The sequence below is a fragment of the Oxyura jamaicensis genome, chromosome 1 (assembly GCF_011077185.1).
Source record: "Oxyura jamaicensis isolate SHBP4307 breed ruddy duck chromosome 1, BPBGC_Ojam_1.0, whole genome shotgun sequence".
Lineage (NCBI taxonomy): Eukaryota > Metazoa > Chordata > Aves > Anseriformes > Anatidae > Oxyura > Oxyura jamaicensis.
In genome coordinates this window covers 91,012,773-91,032,277 of record NC_048893.1, presented here as the reverse complement: position 1 = coordinate 91,032,277, position 19,505 = coordinate 91,012,773, and the positions used below count along the sequence as shown (strand labels likewise).

Below are 19,505 nucleotides of genomic sequence, written 5' to 3'. Positions count from 1 at the left end.
ACAGAGAACATAAGGACAAATATTTATAAAAAGAGTTCTGAGGAAATGAAAGGAAGTTGTTGCAAATCTACTGATGCTGAATGTAAAAAGTCACCTTTCATTTTCCTGTTCCCAGCTATCTCATATAGACACTTTCCTGACTCAGGTCTCCTGCAGGTATGTGTTTTTGTGCCCTGGGCTCCAGGCAGCATCTACTGGAGCTGTGCTTTTGCCAGCAAAACTGGATCACCTCCACGGCCAAGCTTCTCTTGAGGAATCAGGCACAGGCTTACTTTTGATCTAGTTTATGCCTTTCCAAAACATGTTTCCTTCTGATCCTTTAGGAGCATAAATAAAGACTTTCTCTCTTTCCTGGAGAGAAAGTGGGAGAGTGTTCCTGTAAGAGATCATTTCCCATCTCTAGAATTTAATTAGTTTTTTTAACTGTTCCTGGGGTAACTAAGAAATAATGCCTCCATTTTCCCCAGCTGACATAACAGCATTAACCTTTCAATGTGAAATGTCACTATGTACTGAGTTTTCTGCTGGATACCAAATCAAAAATTCACCATGACACTTGTCCAAAACTCTAAATTGGAAAATACATGCAGCTTGTTACCAACTCTTGTGATTGGACACAATGGTAATCAATTGATTTAGGCTGACTCTTGGCCAATACTTAATTCTGAGGGGGAGATCTTGGGCTTTACAATACTGGATGAAATACAGAAGACTGAATTTCAAAACTGATATTGTCTAGTAAGAAGCAACTCTTGAGTCTTCCAAGGTAGCTTTTAAAATTCAAGGCTCTTCTGGGAAGGATCCTTGTCTGTCTCAGCTATTATAATACTACACAGAGTAAGAAAAAGTCAGTTGTGCAGCTAATTTGAACAAGCTGGATTTTTATTGAACAAAACGAAACTCTGTCCAGAAGCTGTTGTAGCCTAGAGAACCACTGGCAGTGGCTGGCCATTTTACGAGGCTATTTTATACAGTCATTTTGCAAATTTAATTTAAGGTTGTTTTGCTGCAGCCAGATGTTATTCAAAGAGAATAGCACTTTGTTTAGATATTTGCAGAGATTTAATATGTATGGAGCTGGGCATGCTGACTGCGCTGGGGTTTGTTTGAATAGTCTTCTGTGTGAAGATGCTGCTGTGGCCTTCTTCTCAGTTGTGCAGAGCTTGCCTCCCACACTTCCTTGCTGCTCTTTAAATCAGAGATAAGAAATGCAGAGGTATTGGAAAGAGTGACAATTTTTTAAACCACTCCTTTGTCCTTTTGAATGGTCATGTTCCACTATTAATAATAGTTTATAGCCTTTCTACTAACCTGATTTGCTTAGAAAAGTGCTCAAAGTATTACAATGTAAGAGGGCTAAGCGTGGCCACTGTGGACTTATGCTAAAAAGTTTCTGCTGGAACACTGTAGGGTATTCAGGTAATTTAGGTGGGTGTTTATGCATATGTAAGAATAAGTTCAAGTAGCCTATCATCATTCTCACTTTCAGCTTGAGTTCAGGTGGCATGAGTGCCTGTGCGTGAATATTTGTGGACTGTGAATTTTAACTGTTTTTCAGCAGGTCAGTGGAGTGACAACTAGTCCCTCAGTAGGAGTTGTGCTCGTTCCACTTAGAAGTAAAGACAATGCAATATGATAGGTAGGAAAGATCACAGCTAGATGCTTTACAGTATAATATGATTCTGTAGTTTCTAAAAGCTGGCATAATTATATATATATATATATATATATATATATATATATAGCACCTGATGTATATCATAAATCTGATTTCTCTGAAATTGTTCAAACCTTATCGACTTGCATAGAGCTCAGGAAAGAGATGAAAAGGAAAACTGAACTTCTTGCAGTAAGAGTACAGTGCTAGCCTCTTGATGCATCTTTCTATCGTATTGATCTTTCTGTTCTGTCAGTGCAATCTTTGCATGGATTCATCTCTCCATCTTGTTTCTACTGATGAAGTACCCATGCAACTGCTATTAAGCATTTCTGGAGGAACAGTCTGGGGCTGCATATCAGGACATCCATACACGCTGGAAGATACTCAGACCTCATTGCAACCTTGTAAGCCTATGGCACTTCCAAACCTATTTTTTCAAAAAAAAAAAAAAAAATCCTTGCTGTGGACTATTAACAGCCAACTTTTCTGTTTTTGAGAAATTTCTGTGATATATGTTCACTTGTGTTTACTAATCACCAAATAATCCCTTCCATTTAGCACGCTTGATATATGACCTAAGCAATGGAAAGGAAAAGGAATTGAATATATATGAATATATATATTTCCTGTCCTCGAGCTTTCTCGCTATAAAAGCGTTGTGCAGTCACAAGTTCATAACATTCCTGTCACAAGATAATGTGACAAGAACAGTTATAATCAGCTATTTTCATTGGACATTGTGATTGGTAGTGCTGTTACACATCATATGATATTGTCTTAGAAGGATAATGTATCCATGTCTGTAGTCTTGGTGCTGAGAGCCATCCTGATGCTGCACATATTGCAAAAGACAACACATCATTTGTATCAGGGACAAATTCAAAGGATAGATCCAGTCCTTTGCCAGAGAACTTATTGGCATAGATGAGCTACTTTCAGCCTCTGCTCAAGAAGCAGAGCTGACAATTTCCAAGTGTTTCTATAAGAGATCCCCTTCCAGGCTAATACTGGCAGCAGTTTCAAGCTAGCAGATTTCAGGGCAGATTAGTTCAACGTGAAAAAGACTCAGAGAAAACTTGGCTGGCCCAAACTATTGTAGTGAGCTGCTGAGACAACTGTAGTTATCTGTTCCTAGTTCTCCTGGGACTCATAATTTCTTCTAATCAACCAGCTGCAAAGCAGATGATACAGCACTCTTGAGCTGTAATCTCTGCTTGCTTATTAGGTGTTCTTCAAGAAGCTGATTTTAGGAGGGTGTGCCTTATATTTTCATGGTGTGTGCTGGCTGCCCCTATATTTCCTGGTATGCAATTTTAAGTGTGAGTTCAGACCTGGCAAGTAAGGCTTTGCCCATCTTAAATAATTCCCTGTCCTCCCTCGCTGTGCTGTGCTTCCACTGCTCCCATTAGCAATGTAGCTTCAAAGCCTTCACTGTATGAAGGAGGGCAAAGGCAGACTAGCAATTCTCAAAGAATCTTTCAGTTTCTAATCCTGAATTCAAAACGGCATGTGCTAATGACAAAGTCCCTTCTTTCAAGAAAAGGGATTCTTCCATAATTTTAATGTATAGTAATTTCTGTTGTATATGCTCTTCCTGACACAGCTGACCTTGACAGAACAGGGCAGCCTGAACACTTTAGCGAGGCACAGAGTAATCTGTGGATTTTAAAAACAGTACCTGTGGATGTAGTTTGGCTATATCAAATCCTTTGGCAATTACTGAGGGAATGAAAATAAACGTAGCCTGGGACAGAGGGGATGAGACGAGAGTAGTGAAAAGGGTAACCCTGATAAGTAGTGAAAAGGGAGATTATTTTATGCAAGAAAATAATTTCCTTAGTCCACAAAATGTAGTTACTCTGGTTAAATTATTTTTATACTTAACAAAAGGTAATTGTCTCAAATGACATATGAGTAAAAGCATGTTTCTTTGTTTGTTTTACCTCCTTAGTTTCACTATGGTAAATGTTTACAGACTTTTCCTTGTTTCTGTATTCATTTTTAAAAGTCATAACAAAAAGCCAGTACACATAGCTTTGGTATAATGTAATGGTGGCTGCCTTCTGAGGTATTGTAGCAAAAGCCTTACTGCTTCCTTTCTGTAGTATAATCTGGGCAGCGGTATCAGGCCCACAGCATCAGAAAGCTTGCCGAAGATTTGTCAGCACAGAGCTTTCCATCTGAACTCCACGCCAAAGGCAACACTACAAATACTGGAGCGCAGACAGTGAGAGGAAGCAGCATTTGAGTGTTCTGTGCAAGGTTCATCCAAATCATGTTTGATATCACAGAGAATATTCCTTTTAAATTCATTCTTCTAAATGATGATGACACTAGTCATCTTGCAGTGGTGAACAGCCACCACCAAGCACCATGGTTGTCTCATTGCCACTTTCTTCTTATGATTGTTCTTATGTCTTTAGATACTTTTATCTATCTGCATTTTGACGGTGACAGATTGTCTGCTTTCTCAAGGCACTTTGCACAATCAGGCCTCAGATTTATGATGATAATGTTAACAGTTATAAGGATGGCTTTTAAGCCTTCTCTAAACTAGCTCCCTGCTGCACAGCAGCTTTCAACCACAACCAGGACATAGTTGAATTCCTCAGACAGAATCTCTCATGCTTATTCAGTCCTGCCAAGGAGACAGTGACTGGCATGAAATCAGCTTAGCAGTGGTTGTGTGGCTGGGAGTAAGTGGCTGAATAAGAAGTGTCATGCTGAGCTGACCATTTGGTAACACCAGGTAAGTAAAGAAGGCTGAAGCACACCAGTAAGTCAGGCCCTCATCCTTCCTACCCTACCCCTGCCTGGACTGACAATGACACAGGCAAGGCTTTCTGCTTATGGGAGATGATGGGTAAGTTTGCATTACTGGGCTTTGTGGATGTTTCACCCCTAAAATAGACATCTGCAGCACTGAGCCAGCCTATTGCTGTTGTTGGGCAGGAAAAGTAGACTTCACAGGTCTTATATCATATTGTGTGTTTAAAATATACATTTTTTCCCCAGTTGTTGGGGCAGGAAAGTAATTACTGAAAATAATTGCAGAAAAAAATGTCTTTTTAAAGATGATAATCACATACAAAGAATGCTTACTTTCTTTTTCCTGACTGAATTTATCAGTTGATGACACTTTTATATCTTTACATTTTAGCTACTCATCTCATTGTTTCTTATGGATGAAGCCAAGCACTAATAACTTATTTTCCGCTCTGTATGGAGTGGTTATAGCAATGCACCTGCCTCGGGTGGATGGTTTGTATATTTAATCAGCCAACATAAAAACACTTTGAACACAGATCACTTTTGCTGGCACTGAAGATTACAGCAGCAGGTATAGATTAGATATTTTTTCTCAGCTGTTTTGTCTTAAATTAAGACAAGAGATCAAGTGCAAAGCAAGTATATAACAATAGTGTGATACACGCTCAGAAGGCTTATTTATTAAAATTGTTTGAGACCAGGTTCAATCATAAGAATTACCATAGCAATGAAGTAGTGTGTAGAAACCAGATGCCTCTTGTTCTGTTTGTAGAAACCATTAAGGTCATAAAATAAATGTTTCTTTCTCGTTAGCTCTCTGTACTGTTACTTGGTTGTTCTGCTGAGCTTAGAGAAAGCAGTGTTTCTTGGTACTTATTTCTCATTCACCATTTGTAATGTGTTATATACTTATAGGTTACTTGGCTTGTAAGATTACAACAATTTGCTCTGGCTGAAGTGTTTTTCTGGTTGAAATATCTTTTTCCTTAAAAGAAACACCATGTAGTATTAATGTTTTATTTTATTATTATTGGAGAGTTGGATTTTCTTAATTTTCCTGTAACATCAGGCAACACTTATGTCCTCCATCTGGTTGTGTAACAAAGCAAGGCTCCTACAGTCATGTGGTCTAGTTATGCATGTGTTTATTGCCTAAATCTGTCCACAGTAACTTTTTAACCTGTGGGCTGTTTCTAGTGCAACATGACATAGCAGCAGAAATCACAGATGCAATTCGGTACTTCTAAACCTGGTAAAACTAGGGATCCAAGTAGCTGAGGGAACAGGGGAGTGCTCTGACTGAGGAAGGGACTGCAGCACAACTTGGATATGACTTGGCCCCTGGGCACCCCCATGGGGAAGACATCTTGTAGATGCCGCAGCTGGGGAAGACCTCCTGCTGGGGCAAATAATCTGCCATGAGACATCCAAGCATCCTGACTTCTGTGTTTCTGGTGATCTTAGAGAGATGTTATGCTCACCTCGCTCAGAAAAGAATTGGCAATTCAGGGCTGCCTGGCAGATGTTCTCCCTCATCCATCCAGCTAATATCTATACGGAGACAGATCTGACTCCAGCTTCCTGTGCTCTCTCTCTTACCATCCATTCCTCCTTTCCCCTAGGATCTCTATGCTGTTCCTGGCCTTGGGGAGCTGTTTGTTATGGGTGTAGTTTTCTTCTGTTTTCCTCCAGAAGTTGGAGTATTCACTAACAGCTGGAGGAACTGCAGCCTTTAGAGAGCAGGACAGGAATTCCTTCCTGGTCAGCTACTTAGCCACAAAGCTTGAGGGCACTGGCAGGAATTGCTCTACTTTACACGAGTTACGTAGGTCCTGTGCCCTGAGGCCTGTATTTCTACCCCCATAACCAGCAGCACTGTACTTAAAACTTACTTTATTTTAGGATTTGACATCAATATGATACTGTGTGTATCTGCTGTGTGGGGGAAAAAAGCAGTGACGGAACATGTAGGTGGCAACATGAAGATGTGGGGGTAAAAAGCAGTAAAGAAGGGTCCAAAGTTGTTGAACGGCTGAAGCACTGTGTGAAGCTAAGTAAGGGGAGTAAACTCAGAGGGTAAATGTTTTCTTCCCTGATTCCTAAAATCTCTCCTCTCCATTTTATTTACATTCAAATGCCTGTGAAAACCATTTGCTCATTGTCATGAGTGGCATGTATTTTGATAACACAAAATAAGCACCTCATCTTCCACCGCTACTCATGCGTGCACAATTCTTCCCATTTAATTCAGCAAGACTAATTATCTGAATTAGTGACGTTAGCTTGAAGCTACAGCTTTGCAGATTGCAGCTCTGGCTTTCTGAACAACTTCTTTAAAGGAATTAGTCATGTCGAAGTACAACAGAACTGTCAAATTGCATCCCCTGGCTTTGTTTGACATTTTGGTCACAAAGCCAGCTTTATGCAAGACTGTCCTCGTGGCGATAGACTGAAGGCAATGGTTAGTCTAACTTTATTGCTCTGACAACCATAAAATGGCTCATAAAGACTGGGCAGTTACCTCACCAGCTGACAGTAAATGAGGTAAGACTCACTTCATTTCACTTCCACCGCATTGATGGACTTTGTCGCCCGTGCTCCAGGGATGTCTGTTGTCCATTTGCAAATCAGCTCCCATTTGCAGAAGTCCCATTTTGGTTTAGCTTACTGTGCAGGCATGAGAACTGCAGACAGTTCTCAGGCAGATCCCGAACCTCTGCCTTGTCAGCAACAACATCAATTAGAAAGGCAGGGCTGAAAACAACAGCTCTTTAGGAATTGATGCACTGGTGGCTTGGATATGGCTGCCTGCAGAGCAGGAGTATTTCTGGGACCAGCAAGGTGCACAGCTGGGGGAGGTATATCTTTTTTTTAACTTTACATTAGTTTAAATTAAAAAACAATATGTATCCTTGCTATCTTTCTTTTTGCTAGCAAGCTGATAAGCTTCAGTAACTAATGTGCGTGTGCTGTTACTGAGGAAAACAGTAAGAGGTTTAGGATCCACAGCACAGGGGAGGAAGGTGAGCAGAAAGGCCAGGCACTGTATTTAACTAGTGGGGTCTACTAGCCTACACATCATTTGCCTTCCCTTATCTTTGAATGAACTTCTCATAATTAAGTAGCATGACTGAAGATGTGAAATTCTACATAGCAGATACTGAAGTTGCCCCTCATTTATCTCTTTCAAGTGCTTAATGAATTTTCCATTTCAGCTAATGAATAATGGCAATTTCAGGCCCATTGTCCTATGAAGGAAAATTAATGATGTCTTAAGGATAGTTTCATACCTAGTAGTGTGATGGAGATAGCTGAAATGTCAGAATATGCATTCCTTTTTTAGAAGATCCAACATTATCTTCACATTCATTCCAGTCATCATACAGTACACATTCAGAAGGAACCTCAGACCCACAACACACAGATCCCACTGTCCGGAGATAAAAGTGAGGGGAAATTACCTTCTTTCACATACCCTGTTCTTAAGGTAACAATACATTTCACTTTTCTCAACAGGTCCTCTTTTTCCATGCAGAAACTTTTACCAGGGTTGAAAGGTTTTGGTTGCTATGAATATATTAATAATGCTTTTTAAAAGTGTAGGAGCCAAACCTTTTCTCCAAAGATGTCTTGAATTAAGTTTGCTTAATGGATAAGAATGAGGAAACTTGCAGATTTGAGAGAGAGAGGGGAAGGGGGAGGGGGGGTGGGGGAAACAACACTTTTGTCATCACCTTTTTTATTAGAAATGAGCTGTAAATAAACGTTTCCACCAGCTCCTACTTCCATGGGGTAAGAAAGAATAACTTATGCTGGTAACTTTAGTGTCAGTCATTTTTGGCTTTCAACACCAAGTACAGAAGTTCAAATGTGCAAAGCACACAATATGGATGTATACTGTAACACCTACTAGTTTGTCCTCAATACTTGGAAGAAAATGGAAATACAATTGAAGTATAGAAAATATATTCTTCCTATTAGTCAGATGTGGAGCAAATATACTCAACTTCCTACCCACCTACAGTAACTGATTTCCATTTCTTAATTTCTTCTCAGAAATGTGTCTGAAGTAAAATACTAAGGGGAAAAATGTGGTTTCCTGTTAGAAAATCAGAAATGTCTATTTAAAAATAATTATTTAGTCAAAAAAAATGTTTTACCCTAAAACAAAGTGGTTTCTTTTGTTTAAAACCTAATTGGTAGAAGTTAATGACTGTCTTGTCTTCATCTCTTTATTCAGTTTACCATGACTTACATCTCACTCCTACTGATGAATGTAAAATAGTCGTTGAGAGACTGTGCATGTTAATTGTGGTTTTAGAAAGTGGGATGAAGTAAAGTAATTTGTGACAAATAGATAACATGCCATGTCCTAGTACTGCCAGATACAAGATGCATAGGATTTAATTGCTCGTCCTTGTCTGTTGCTGGAGGTGAGTCCCAGACTGTTGTAGCATGTCCATGTAAGGTCTGACGTTGTCACTAGAAAAGATGAAATAAATTGCTTTTAGAAAATAAGTCTACAAAATTACTTAAAGATCCTGTCAGCATCTTTGGTCTTCGTGTTTGCCAGGTTTTGCAAATATTTGCCTTTGTAAATATGGTCCCTGAACCAGACTTCTGCCTATGCCATATAGGCTTGCTTTTCTTGGCTGCCTCTGAAATATGAACAATGAGGTCAAAAACTGTTATTTTATTATTCACAATGCTTTTCAAAACTCTAGTTTTGTTTATTTTTTTCTGTATGCCTTTGTAAAAGTTCTGGATGTTAATTTCTACCATGCTAGCGTTTTGAAGTCTATTTCAGTCTAGGAATTAACCAGCCTCCTTTTGAAATCATAAATGTGCTTCTTTGGGAGTGCCCACAAATGTGTTTCTGTAAACTAGTTATAATCCTGTCATATGGCAATCATAAGGATTATCATTCTGGAGGAATAATTCATCTTGGAGTATGCCTGACAACTGTCAGGATCACAGCTATCAGACATGTGGATTGGACAATTAATAATTAGAGGCAGATAGGCGTTTTTCTGATGGAAAATACAGGTTTGGAGGTTTGTTCTCTTCTGCATTGCTCCGCACACACACAAAAAGGCAAGTAAAGTGACTTCAGGTAATTTCACATTTATGGTAAGACTGCTGGCAGCCAAGCACAATACTGCCCATATCAGTTCTGGAAGTTGAGAGAATAGCCAGATGCTTCCTTTCAGCTGCCAAAGGATGCTAGCTGAAAGATTGACAGGAAAACTGTAACTTTTGACTATTTTTTGCACTTTGCTTCTGCTCCACCTTTCAGGTAGAAGAGTCCTAAAAAGGTAATTTTGAGGATCTCCTAATCCAATTCTTATCAAATAAAAAACACTTTGAAGGGAAAAAGAAAAGCACATTTCAAAATGAAGCTTTCTTTCTGAAAGTGAGCAAAAAGTTATTTTTAAAATATATTCAATATAAAGTGCATTAAGAGAAGAAACTTACCCATTTTCCTATTGGTGGTTATAGTCAGACTAATCAGATTGCTACTTCTTGGCAACTATTTTAAGCACTGAAACCTGCTCCTGGCCTTTTCTGAGTGAAATATCTTTATATGAAAAGCGTTTCACAGGAATAACATATGTATTCTGCATTATGCTTACCAAACTGAGTCATTTAGCAATTGTTCCCTAAATTTGACAAAACCATGTCCCAAGAATGTGTATGTTTTAGCATGGTCCTAACAATTCCTCTATGATCGGTTGAGACACTTTATTTCATGTGGTTACGTGCTGATCTATAAATACTGGTTTTGTCAACTGCTACGTCTCATTCTGTTTTGTTAAGCTGACCTTTTATTCTGCATTGAAAATAGTTTTGTTACCAAAATAAATGTGTATTTTGTTTTTTTTTCCTCCTAATTTTCTACTCATGAATTGCTTTTCATCTGCATTGTAAATCAACCATGATATATTGCTACAGTTCAGTTTTGTGAACTTTTAAAAAGATGTACTTTCTTTAAGACTTAAATGAATTTCTCCAGAGCATTCTTAAAAAAAAAATCTCAAAACAAAAACAATAAAATGACCATGTTTAAATAACTATAAAACTGAGATGACAAAACAAATCTTTAATTTTCAAGATGTCTCTCATAATCCCTTTTGTTAATGTGTACAATTATGTTGCTAAGATCCAAATACCAGCAGTCTTGTATTGTACAGTTTTCCTGTTTCCATATCTTATGTATGCATTGTGAGCCTATGAAATACTCTGCTGAGAAACCCCATCGTACCTGGTAATCAGTGGATCAAAGGCAAAAGATCTCAAGTCCATGTAGTACTGTGCTGTCTCTCTCAACGCTGCCCATGATTCACTAACCTGGAGTAGATCAAAACGGAAAAGATGATTCTGAGCTTAGATACTGTTTAAATAGCGTGTCACTATTGAGCAACCTTGCCTGCACTGATAAATCAGACTTCCATCCTTCCCCAAAGGTTCATCTGTTACGTGCCAGTCCAAGAACTGCACTTTGGATTTTGTTGTTGTTTATTTGTTTTTGTTGTTTCTAATAGATTCTGCAAGATGGGGGAAGAAATACCTGTTCAATCACAGTGTATCCCCACGTATTTTGGCTGCTGCTTGGGTCCCAGTAGTTCTCAGAATATGGTAAGTGTCGTTTAAGTCGTATAAACTGATTTGCTGATTCTTCTGTCAGAAACGGTATTCCAAGGACACCTGAAATGGAAGCTGAGCAATACTTCTAATATTAGAAAAATATTTTAGAATGTGCACTTAAAAATATACAACTTATACAGAAGGAACGCTTCTTTGGAATTGTACTTTAAAAGAAATCAAAGATGGTCCTACCTTAGATCTTCAGAAATAAGTATATACTTCTTTAAGCCTGAAACTAATAAAACTACTCCTATAAATCTCTATCTCGCTGTAAATCCAAAGTGGATAAATTGGCAATCAAATTAAGGTACTACTTGAATACTAGATTTGGTTAAAGGAAACATTTAGACTGGAATTGCACTAGTTTCAGGTGTGCTGAGAAAGCTTAAAAAAGGTAACTAAGCCTACCTATGAATTTAACTACACTTCCTAAACCTCCTGGCATAGATATATTTATTCTGATTAGTAGCAGCATAGAAATTGCGTGTAAATTATTGTTTAGAAGTGCAATATCCTTTGCCTAATCTTGTTATAACATTGCTTTTGAGGTCATCCCAGATGCAGAACTTCATTCAGATCATCTTAAAATGACAACTCTGCCTGAGAGAGGCTGAATTCCTCATTAACTTCATATGAAAGGTCCTGATATAGCAAAAGGCTTTTCTTTTAGTCTTCCATGTTTGAAACTTAAATTAATTTGGGGCTAAAGTGCTCTGAAATAATACTTCAGTCTGAAATATGTGATTGCTAATGAGCTGCTGATTAAGTCTGAACTCGGATAAGTCAACCAAACTGAGGCCAGGGTCAGTAAACACCTGTGCTCTGATTTAGTTGAGTGGGTTGAAATGGACACTCGAGGACGCCCTGCATGTACTTGGTACACATGGGGCAAGAATGTGAACTCTAATGTATTGTATCTTACAATGGGAGCTCCATAGGGCAAACTGCCACCTCACTGGCCATTCTCCAATGCTTTTATTCATGATATTTTCAATTTTTCTACTAGAAACTTAAACATGGGCCTTCATGCACAATGCTCAGCAGAATCAGGTCCCTTGCTAGCAAGCCTGACCACCTGCAGTATGGTCACTCTTCAATTTTTCAAACAGGAAAAATGTATGCTGAATGCATATATGTAGCAGATTCATGAGGCAGGATATTTGTTGTCTCTTTCCACAGCTGAGAAATGCTTGAAAAAAGGTGAGAAAATGTTGATTATGCAGTAATGAACAACAACAAAAAAGTGGAAGTGGTTATCTCTTAACTCTGAAATAGTTCTCTACAAAATTTACATAGGAAGCAATGAATGTCCCTGTAGTTCTTTTCCACTTCAGTTTCTTCAGGTTCCAAGTTACTATAGTGAGAAACTGGAGGCAGAAACTTGTGGGAGGGGGTTTCCAAGGAACGCTCACCTTAGAAAGGTGAACAACTACTGGCTAACTGAAGTTCAGACCCTCAGATGTGACCCTCTCTGGTGTGGAGACTTGTTGTACAAGCTGCTCTCTCCCTTAGGAAACTAAGCAATAGCCATTTATGTACTTTGGAAAACAAATACAATTTTGGCCTGGAGAAGAAAAATTATATTGCTTGCACTTATCCATTAAACTGCTACAGTTCTTGTCCAGCACTGCGCAAGATAAAACTAAGCTCATGCCAAATTTCATTACATCTCTGGCAATTTACTATTATCCAGTAGAAAATCTATGAGCTGTTAACTTCCCTTTAGTGAATTTGGGGGGTGTTTTGGTATTAAATATTTTGTAAAGTCATGATTACGTTTCTGGACTGAGATAACTGAACTGGGATCACAAATTGGCTCAGGAACAGGCTTCACTTTTGTTTAAATGTATATATAGCTAGTAGGGGCCATTAAACATTAAATTTTATCACCGATGTGTGCTTTGGCCTTCTGGCTTCGTGGTGAGCTACAAAAAAGATCATTAAGCAGCTCTTTCTGTGTTTCTCCCCTCCCACTGCCATCTTCACAGAGCGAGCTTGTAGCTGTACTGGTGGGACAATGAGGTGTTCTCTTGGCTCCTGTGGTGCAGAGTGCTGCTTTTTAAGGGTATTAACTTTCAATTTTTGACATATTTTCCCGACTGCACCTATATTCAATGAGAAACTCTATCCCTAACTATACCAAATGTTCACTTTGATTAAAGGGCACCTGCCTGCCCCAAGGGGGAGCAGGGTGTCAGCTCTGCCATTAGCATCTTTTGCCCCCATTCACACCCAGATTTTGTTATTTTCTATATGCTGTAAAAGCCATAACAAAAATAATTAGTATGCTATCTGAAATATTTCCACCTCTCACATTTTGCAGCTGGATCAATCTTTGCAGGGCTTGTCCCTTGCTGCGGGGGCCCTCTGAAGGCACGTGAGTAACATGGAAGATAATCAGGTAAGTGATTTTTATTTTTTTTCTTTTATTTCTGTTCTGTTCTTCTGCCAGTTATTATACTTTGCATTCAGGCTACTTCTTCAGGTTTACCTCATTCTCCCTTCGTCTTACTGTAACGATCATTATATGTCTCTGAACGGGGCAAGCTTCCCTGAACAGGGCAAACTTCATTCACCTGCAGAACAACTCTGGTTGAACCTTTTCTATTGAAACTGGAAAGAGCCTTACTAGTCTGAGGCATATCACTGGAACTACTCAGACAGAAAGGGGATGCACATTTGCTTGTGCTTTGGCAGAGCTCAGAGAAAGCAGTCTGAAAGCTTAAACATAGACCTGGGGGCATCAGACCAGATGTCTCTGTTCAAGTATTCCCTTTAAATACAGTGTTTAGTCTTTGGCAAATAACCTCTGTCTTGCCTCTGTTTCTCTTTCTCAGACAGGGTGTAATTTTTCCCCACGTTTTGAATGCCTAGGTAAAAGTTTGTGGAATTTGTTGCTCAGGTAGATGTTCTCTGAAAAAGTGTTCCTGGAGGACTTTGGGCTGCGTGAGCAGCTCTCTGTGAGAACAGAGGTGCAGAGCACCTAGACATGAGACTAGAGGGAGGTAGGAGAAGGTGGGTAGACAAGAGTTAATGAAATTTCTCACAGCACACAAAATTTATCTGAAAAAGAAGAATTTCAAATTGTAGTGAAACAATTTTCATTGTTAAGAGTGGTCAGCCATAATCTACATTAATGGTTTCATTCAACATTTTTTTCCCTCTTTTCTCTTAGATAAAAGTTATTTGAAAAGTACTTTTAGGAATTAATGGCCCAAAGGGAAAAACACAAGGAATGTGTGCAGACATGAACAATTCCAAAGACTGCATCAACTGTTACCAGCTAGAGTGGTTCTTTCATCATCTCTAGATTCATTCAGCATTCTTGTATGAAAAGCTAATTATAGGGAAATTGGCTGTTTTTTTGCAAGCAGATGTGAAACATGTAATTACTGCCTTCAGCAGGTAGTTTTGTCTGTCCTGTACACCTAAACAGATTGTCCAGTGGGAGAACTATTAGTAATCTTTATTGCTATGATGTTTTCCAAGCATCTTATTTAATATTAGGGAGAACTGGTATGACACCAAACCTCACAGGATAAACAGTGGTAGACTCTTGTCATCTTTGTCAAAATAGCAACTTAATCCAGCATTCAATGTCAAAAACATTGATTAACGAACAGGCATATCAAATAGGTTTGAATGCCAATCTAATAAAAAATAATAATTAAAAAGTGTTATAGTATAACAAGCAAAATCAGTCCCCATACGTCTTAAATTATTGTGCATTAAAATCTCATATGAGGCTCAAACAGAAGCGTAACTCTATTGTGCAAGGACAGATTTTTCAGAAAGAATGTTTAGCTGGGTGCAACTTCTAAATCTTCCTAGGAAGAGCTCTCTTTTTCAATCAGCTGAATGCACGATGATCCACTTCACATGGAGAGAAATGTGAGCGTGGGATTAAATTTTGACACCTTCGCCTCTTTAGGCACCCATTTAATTGATATGTTTTTGCTTTTTTGAAAGCTGAGCAGTAGGAGACAAGTGTGCTTAACAGTCTTTGGGGAGAGCAGGCAAGCCACCATTTGCATGTCTAATGGTAGAGCTAAATAATTGGAAGACAAACCGTTAAAATTGCTTTAGGATAGGATATGTCTCCCCCCCACAGGGAGCCTTTTTATTCAGATCAGCAGCAGTATGTAAGTAGTGAGGAGCAATGCCAAGGCTTGGGACCACAGTTTATCCATGGTGTGCATTTACCACAGGGAAAAGTGGCTTATGTCTAATTTGCTATGATAGTTACAAAAAAAAAATAAAAAAAATTACAATTACTTAGCAACACTTCAGTTGGTCTCTGTGAATGCTGTCATATAAACTGGAGCTGTTTGTCTCTCTCCCTGGTTTTTGAAGACTATTCCAAGTTTCTGACAATGTGAAAACCCATTGCTGAAGTTATTTATATCAGTGGAATTTAAACGTCAAAAGTTGGCAATTGCTCTGACTCCCTTCCTTTTAGGCTAATAATTCTTATTATCGGCTTTGATGATTGCCTGGTCAAAATGTCATCTCACAGGGGGAAGGCTGCCAGTGTTATCAGCACTTAAAGCCCGCACTTGGGCAGAGCTAAACTTCAGCCTTGGACACTTCAACCTTGCTGAGGCTGCTGATGCTGACGTGTTGGGAACTTTGAAAACGTAAATCTAATGTTGGTGTGTTTCTGAAAGTTAGGAATGAAGCAGAATGGACCTCCACGCTTCTGGTGTCCAGAAAAGATTGATAAAGCCAGACTCGAAGACTTGGTCTTGGGTTGCTGTGCGTTGGTTTGGCTTTTTGTTTTGTTTTTATTTTTTTAGGTAAACTTCCAATCGTATCTAAAATATATTCACAAGCTGTAAAACATCTAGGAAATGTTAAAGAATATTATTTCATTTTCAGTCTTTTTTTTGCAACACTTGAGGATTCAGCATACCTCAGTGCAACAGCGTAAGCACTGAAAGAAAAGTGTGGAAGTAGCTGGCTTTGTTTTCACTCAAGTACTTTTCTAGGTTGTGTGGCACTGCTTGGATATCAAGATGTGTTTGTCTGTCAGTACTTCACATACATGGGTGGGTGGTTGCAGAGGTAGATTTTTGGATCCTGCAGGCCACCTTTGGGCCATGTGTTGCCTTTTCGCTGTTGACAAGCCCAGTTATACTAAAATCACTCTTGCGTGTTTCTTTTGCAAATGGTGAAAAAGAAATGTGTGTTTTCACACTGGGTATGTATCCTGAAAAACTAAAAACTAGGTTGATTATTCTAATACCTGTCAATTACAACACTTTAAAGTCATCGATTATTAATTGCCCGAACATTGTGCATATCCCCCTAGTCTTCTAAATTTTGGTCTCATCTATTTATTTTTAAAGTATGGTAGTGTTTATTCTTCAACTATTATTATAACACAGGACATGAACTCTCTGGTTCAGAAGATGAGAACTCAGTCATGAGCAGTCACCACAAATACCTCATTCCTTCATCACCAAAGTTACAGCGCAATGCAGAATAACGTGTTGAATTATGAATTGTGTTGGTGCGATGCCAGGGGTCAGGAAAATTGTCAGGTATGAGTAAAATAATGGGAATGTGGCAAAATTCCTGGATAATCCTATGGAAAAAATTACTTCCCCTGCAACAAAGAATTAAAAACACATGGTGTTGCTCAGCGGGTCTTGGTGAAAATTCCTTTCTAAAATCCACATATGGCCATCAGTTTAACCTCAAGTGAATGGGCAGGACACCCCAGTCCGGCCACTGAGAGACGTCAATAACAGTCCTAGTGCCAGCACATCACACTCTTATTCTCCATCCCTTGCTGCTGCACCATCTAAAGACTAGAGAAAGGAGTCCAGAAAACAGCTCAAAAAAAACTATTCCCTGAAGTGTGGAAATGGTTTAATACTGAGAATGATTTATAGCAGCTGAGCTGAGGCTGTGATGAAGTGTCAGATTCTCATTAGTGAACCTTACAGGCTTTGTGTTAATTCAACACCACCTTGGCCGTTTTTGGAAGGGTTCACAATTAATGAAAAGCTGAACTCTTTGCTGCCAGTGATCAATGAAATTTTTAAGAGTCCATTAGAAATCAGCAGTAAATAGTTCTTCTCACCTTTTAAAGAAAGGAACCTGGTAAAGAGAGCAAACAAGGCTGTTGTGAAAGACAGAGGGAAAAGGGAGATAAAGCAAATATAAGAGTCTCCCACAGAAGGGGCAGCAGGGTGCTTTCCTACTTGCTTCATTTCACATGGAACTGCATGCCTCCTGGGAGCCTGTCATGAAAAGGAGGTGAGGTTTGAGCAGACAGACAAGTTCCCTGGAATAGTCCAAGCTCAGGTCTACAGCAGATAATGACATGCAAATTAAGGGAGAGGAAGGTATCTAATTGTAGTCTAATATGCGGGGGGGGGGGGGGGGTTGTGGGAAGAAAAAGAGAGAGGTGCTCTCCACCTCCTTCCCTTCCTTCAGATCCTCATTGCAGCCAAACTTTAGGAATACACAAGAAGGAAGAGAGCTTGCCCCAAAAGTTAGAGCACACCTGAAGGTGCTCCCAAATCACAACATCCTTTTTTATTAATTCATTATTAATTTGTGATTGAGTATTGGATAACTCTACCTACTTCATTTTGCCTTAGATCTTGTCTTTATAGAGGACTCATGTCTAAGAAATAATTCTAATGCATGCATTGACGGACATCTTTCCATGATGCAGGCAATCACCTGAGAAGTCTTTAGTCACTTAGTGCCTCCCTGCTTTGCTTTAATTTACTGAGGAATAAATAAGTTTCACAGCATGTGTGTCACTGGTCATTGACTGTAGCAGCCTGTGCTTGTTGGAGAAGAGAGTTCTTTCAGATTTACTGATGCTGCTGCCCTGCCCCATCCATTTTTGCACTGCTCCCAATTTTACAGAATGAATCTTAATTTTAGGTGTCCTGGTTTCAGTTTCAGGGTGTTGTAAAGGCTCTCAGGAAAACTGAGTTTTTTATAAAACAATTTAAAAAAAAAAAAAAAAAAAAAAGTCCCCTTAAGCAATTTCAAATCAGACATCCAGAAATCACTTGTGAAACAGATCATTGTCAGTCCAAAAAAAAAAAGTGTGTTTAAAGTCTGTGTTTCTTGCAAGCAATAAATGATGTGAGTAGAGCAATGTCTGAGGAAGATTCCAGGAGACGGAGAAGGGCAAGGGGAAAAAAAAAAAAAAAAAAAAAGCATTAAGCTACTGTTGAAACCTTAACAGTCGAGGAAACATCCTGTAAGAATCTCTTTCAGTCAGGAATGTGTCCTCACTCCTAACACCTGAGAGGTTAACCTGCGAAAGATTCAAAAGTAATCACAAGGAGCAGAATCAAGACTATTTCACAGACTTGGCTATGCAGCCTTGTGCTCACCCACTCTCCCATATGTCCCGCTGCAGTGATTTCCCGTTAATCCTCTTCTATCCATGCTGTTCCAGCGGTACCATGGTTTCTCTTGGCCAGCTGACTATTTAACATGCCAGAAGGGAATGACATGAGACAGGGTGCCAGGTGCTTACCTGTAAACAGCAGAGAAGACATCAAAATGTGAAACATTTTCAGAGACATCACAAATCATGCAGAAAGTTTCCTTTATAAGACAGAGGCAGTCATACAGTTTTATACTTTGTTATCTTTAAGTTTATAAATCATTGACTGGATACCTGTGAACTGCTGGTGCATGCGGAGGGCAGGGTACAGTGCTTAGTTCAGATTTGTCTTGTATGCCTCTGTTTGTACACTTTGGACTTTGCCAGGAGAGTTTCTAATGAGCCATAATGGCTCATTACTGTGCGGATACATTAACTTCTGCATAAGCTTTGTAACATGAAAGAGTGCATTGGGCTTGTTCTGTGCTCAGTGAACACGGCAGGTGTCTGAGAGTCAGTCTTCTGCATGATTGTTTTCCCCTTGTTGCAGTAATGGATGTGATCATTTTATTGTCTGATGTATGTGGGAAATGGTGTTTGAATCAACCTGCTCCGAGAGCAGTGCCCAAGCATACAGTATGTTTTAGCAATGTAATGGTTGGATTGAGAATAAAAACCTGTGAGAAAACTGACTGAGAAAGCACTAGGACACAGAGGTAGGCTCCTGGCCTGAACTAGACATAGATGACAGGGTTTCTTGTTGCCTTCTGCTGGTGCTGGGAAACTGAAGAGAGTTCATGCTGCCTTTACACCCCCCAATTTAAATTTTGCCTTCTGTACAATTCTGCCAATGACAGTTGTCTTACTGCTGACCAATTTATCTTTGTAAGTTCACCTACACCGATGACGACAGACCAGGGAAAAGCTGAGCTTTATCACATGTTGAGATAAGATGCGATGAACTGCAGTTCACCCCTACAGGTATGCACGAAGGTCTTTACGTCAGGCAATTAGACCTTGCTGATGTTACAGGGCCAGGGCCAGACTCCACAGTGATGAGCAGCAGTA

At 39.3% G+C, this 19,505-nt stretch overlaps 1 protein-coding gene across 2 annotated transcripts; it reads right to left on the bottom strand.

Moving 5' to 3' along the window:
* Nucleotides 1–8,153: 8,153 nt before the first annotated feature.
* On the bottom strand, nt 8,154–18,744 carry C1H3orf85 (chromosome 1 C3orf85 homolog). Of its 2 annotated transcripts, none has more exons than XM_035315122.1 (4): nt 18,588–18,744; nt 10,998–11,146; nt 10,692–10,777; nt 8,154–8,911 (listed from the first exon to the last, which is right to left on the bottom strand). In XM_035315122.1, exons 1-4 carry the CDS (start codon nt 18,634–18,636, stop codon nt 8,833–8,835), a joined length of 363 nt encoding a protein of 120 aa, XP_035171013.1. In that variant the 5' UTR covers nt 18,637–18,744; the 3' UTR covers nt 8,154–8,832. The 2 variants fall into 2 exon arrangements, with proteins under 2 accessions (XP_035171013.1, XP_035171014.1); XM_035315123.1 differs by having other exon boundaries at nt 10,998–11,134; nt 18,588–18,725.
* Nucleotides 18,745–19,505: the final 761 nt, after the last annotated feature.

Bases quoted from the DNA above. Each gene is read 5' to 3' on its own strand.
- C1H3orf85 (XM_035315122.1), bottom strand. From the start codon at position 18,636: ATGTCTCTGAAAATGTTTCACATTTTGATGTCTTCTCTGCTGTTTACA. The intron at 10,778-10,997 runs GTATTTCTTCCC...GATCTACTCCAG, and splicing joins GATACACTGTGATTGAACAG to GTTAGTGAATCATGGGCAGC. The intron at 8,912-10,691 runs GTACGATGGGGT...CATCTTTTCTAG, and splicing joins TTTGATCCACTGATTACCAG to TGACAACGTCAGACCTTACA.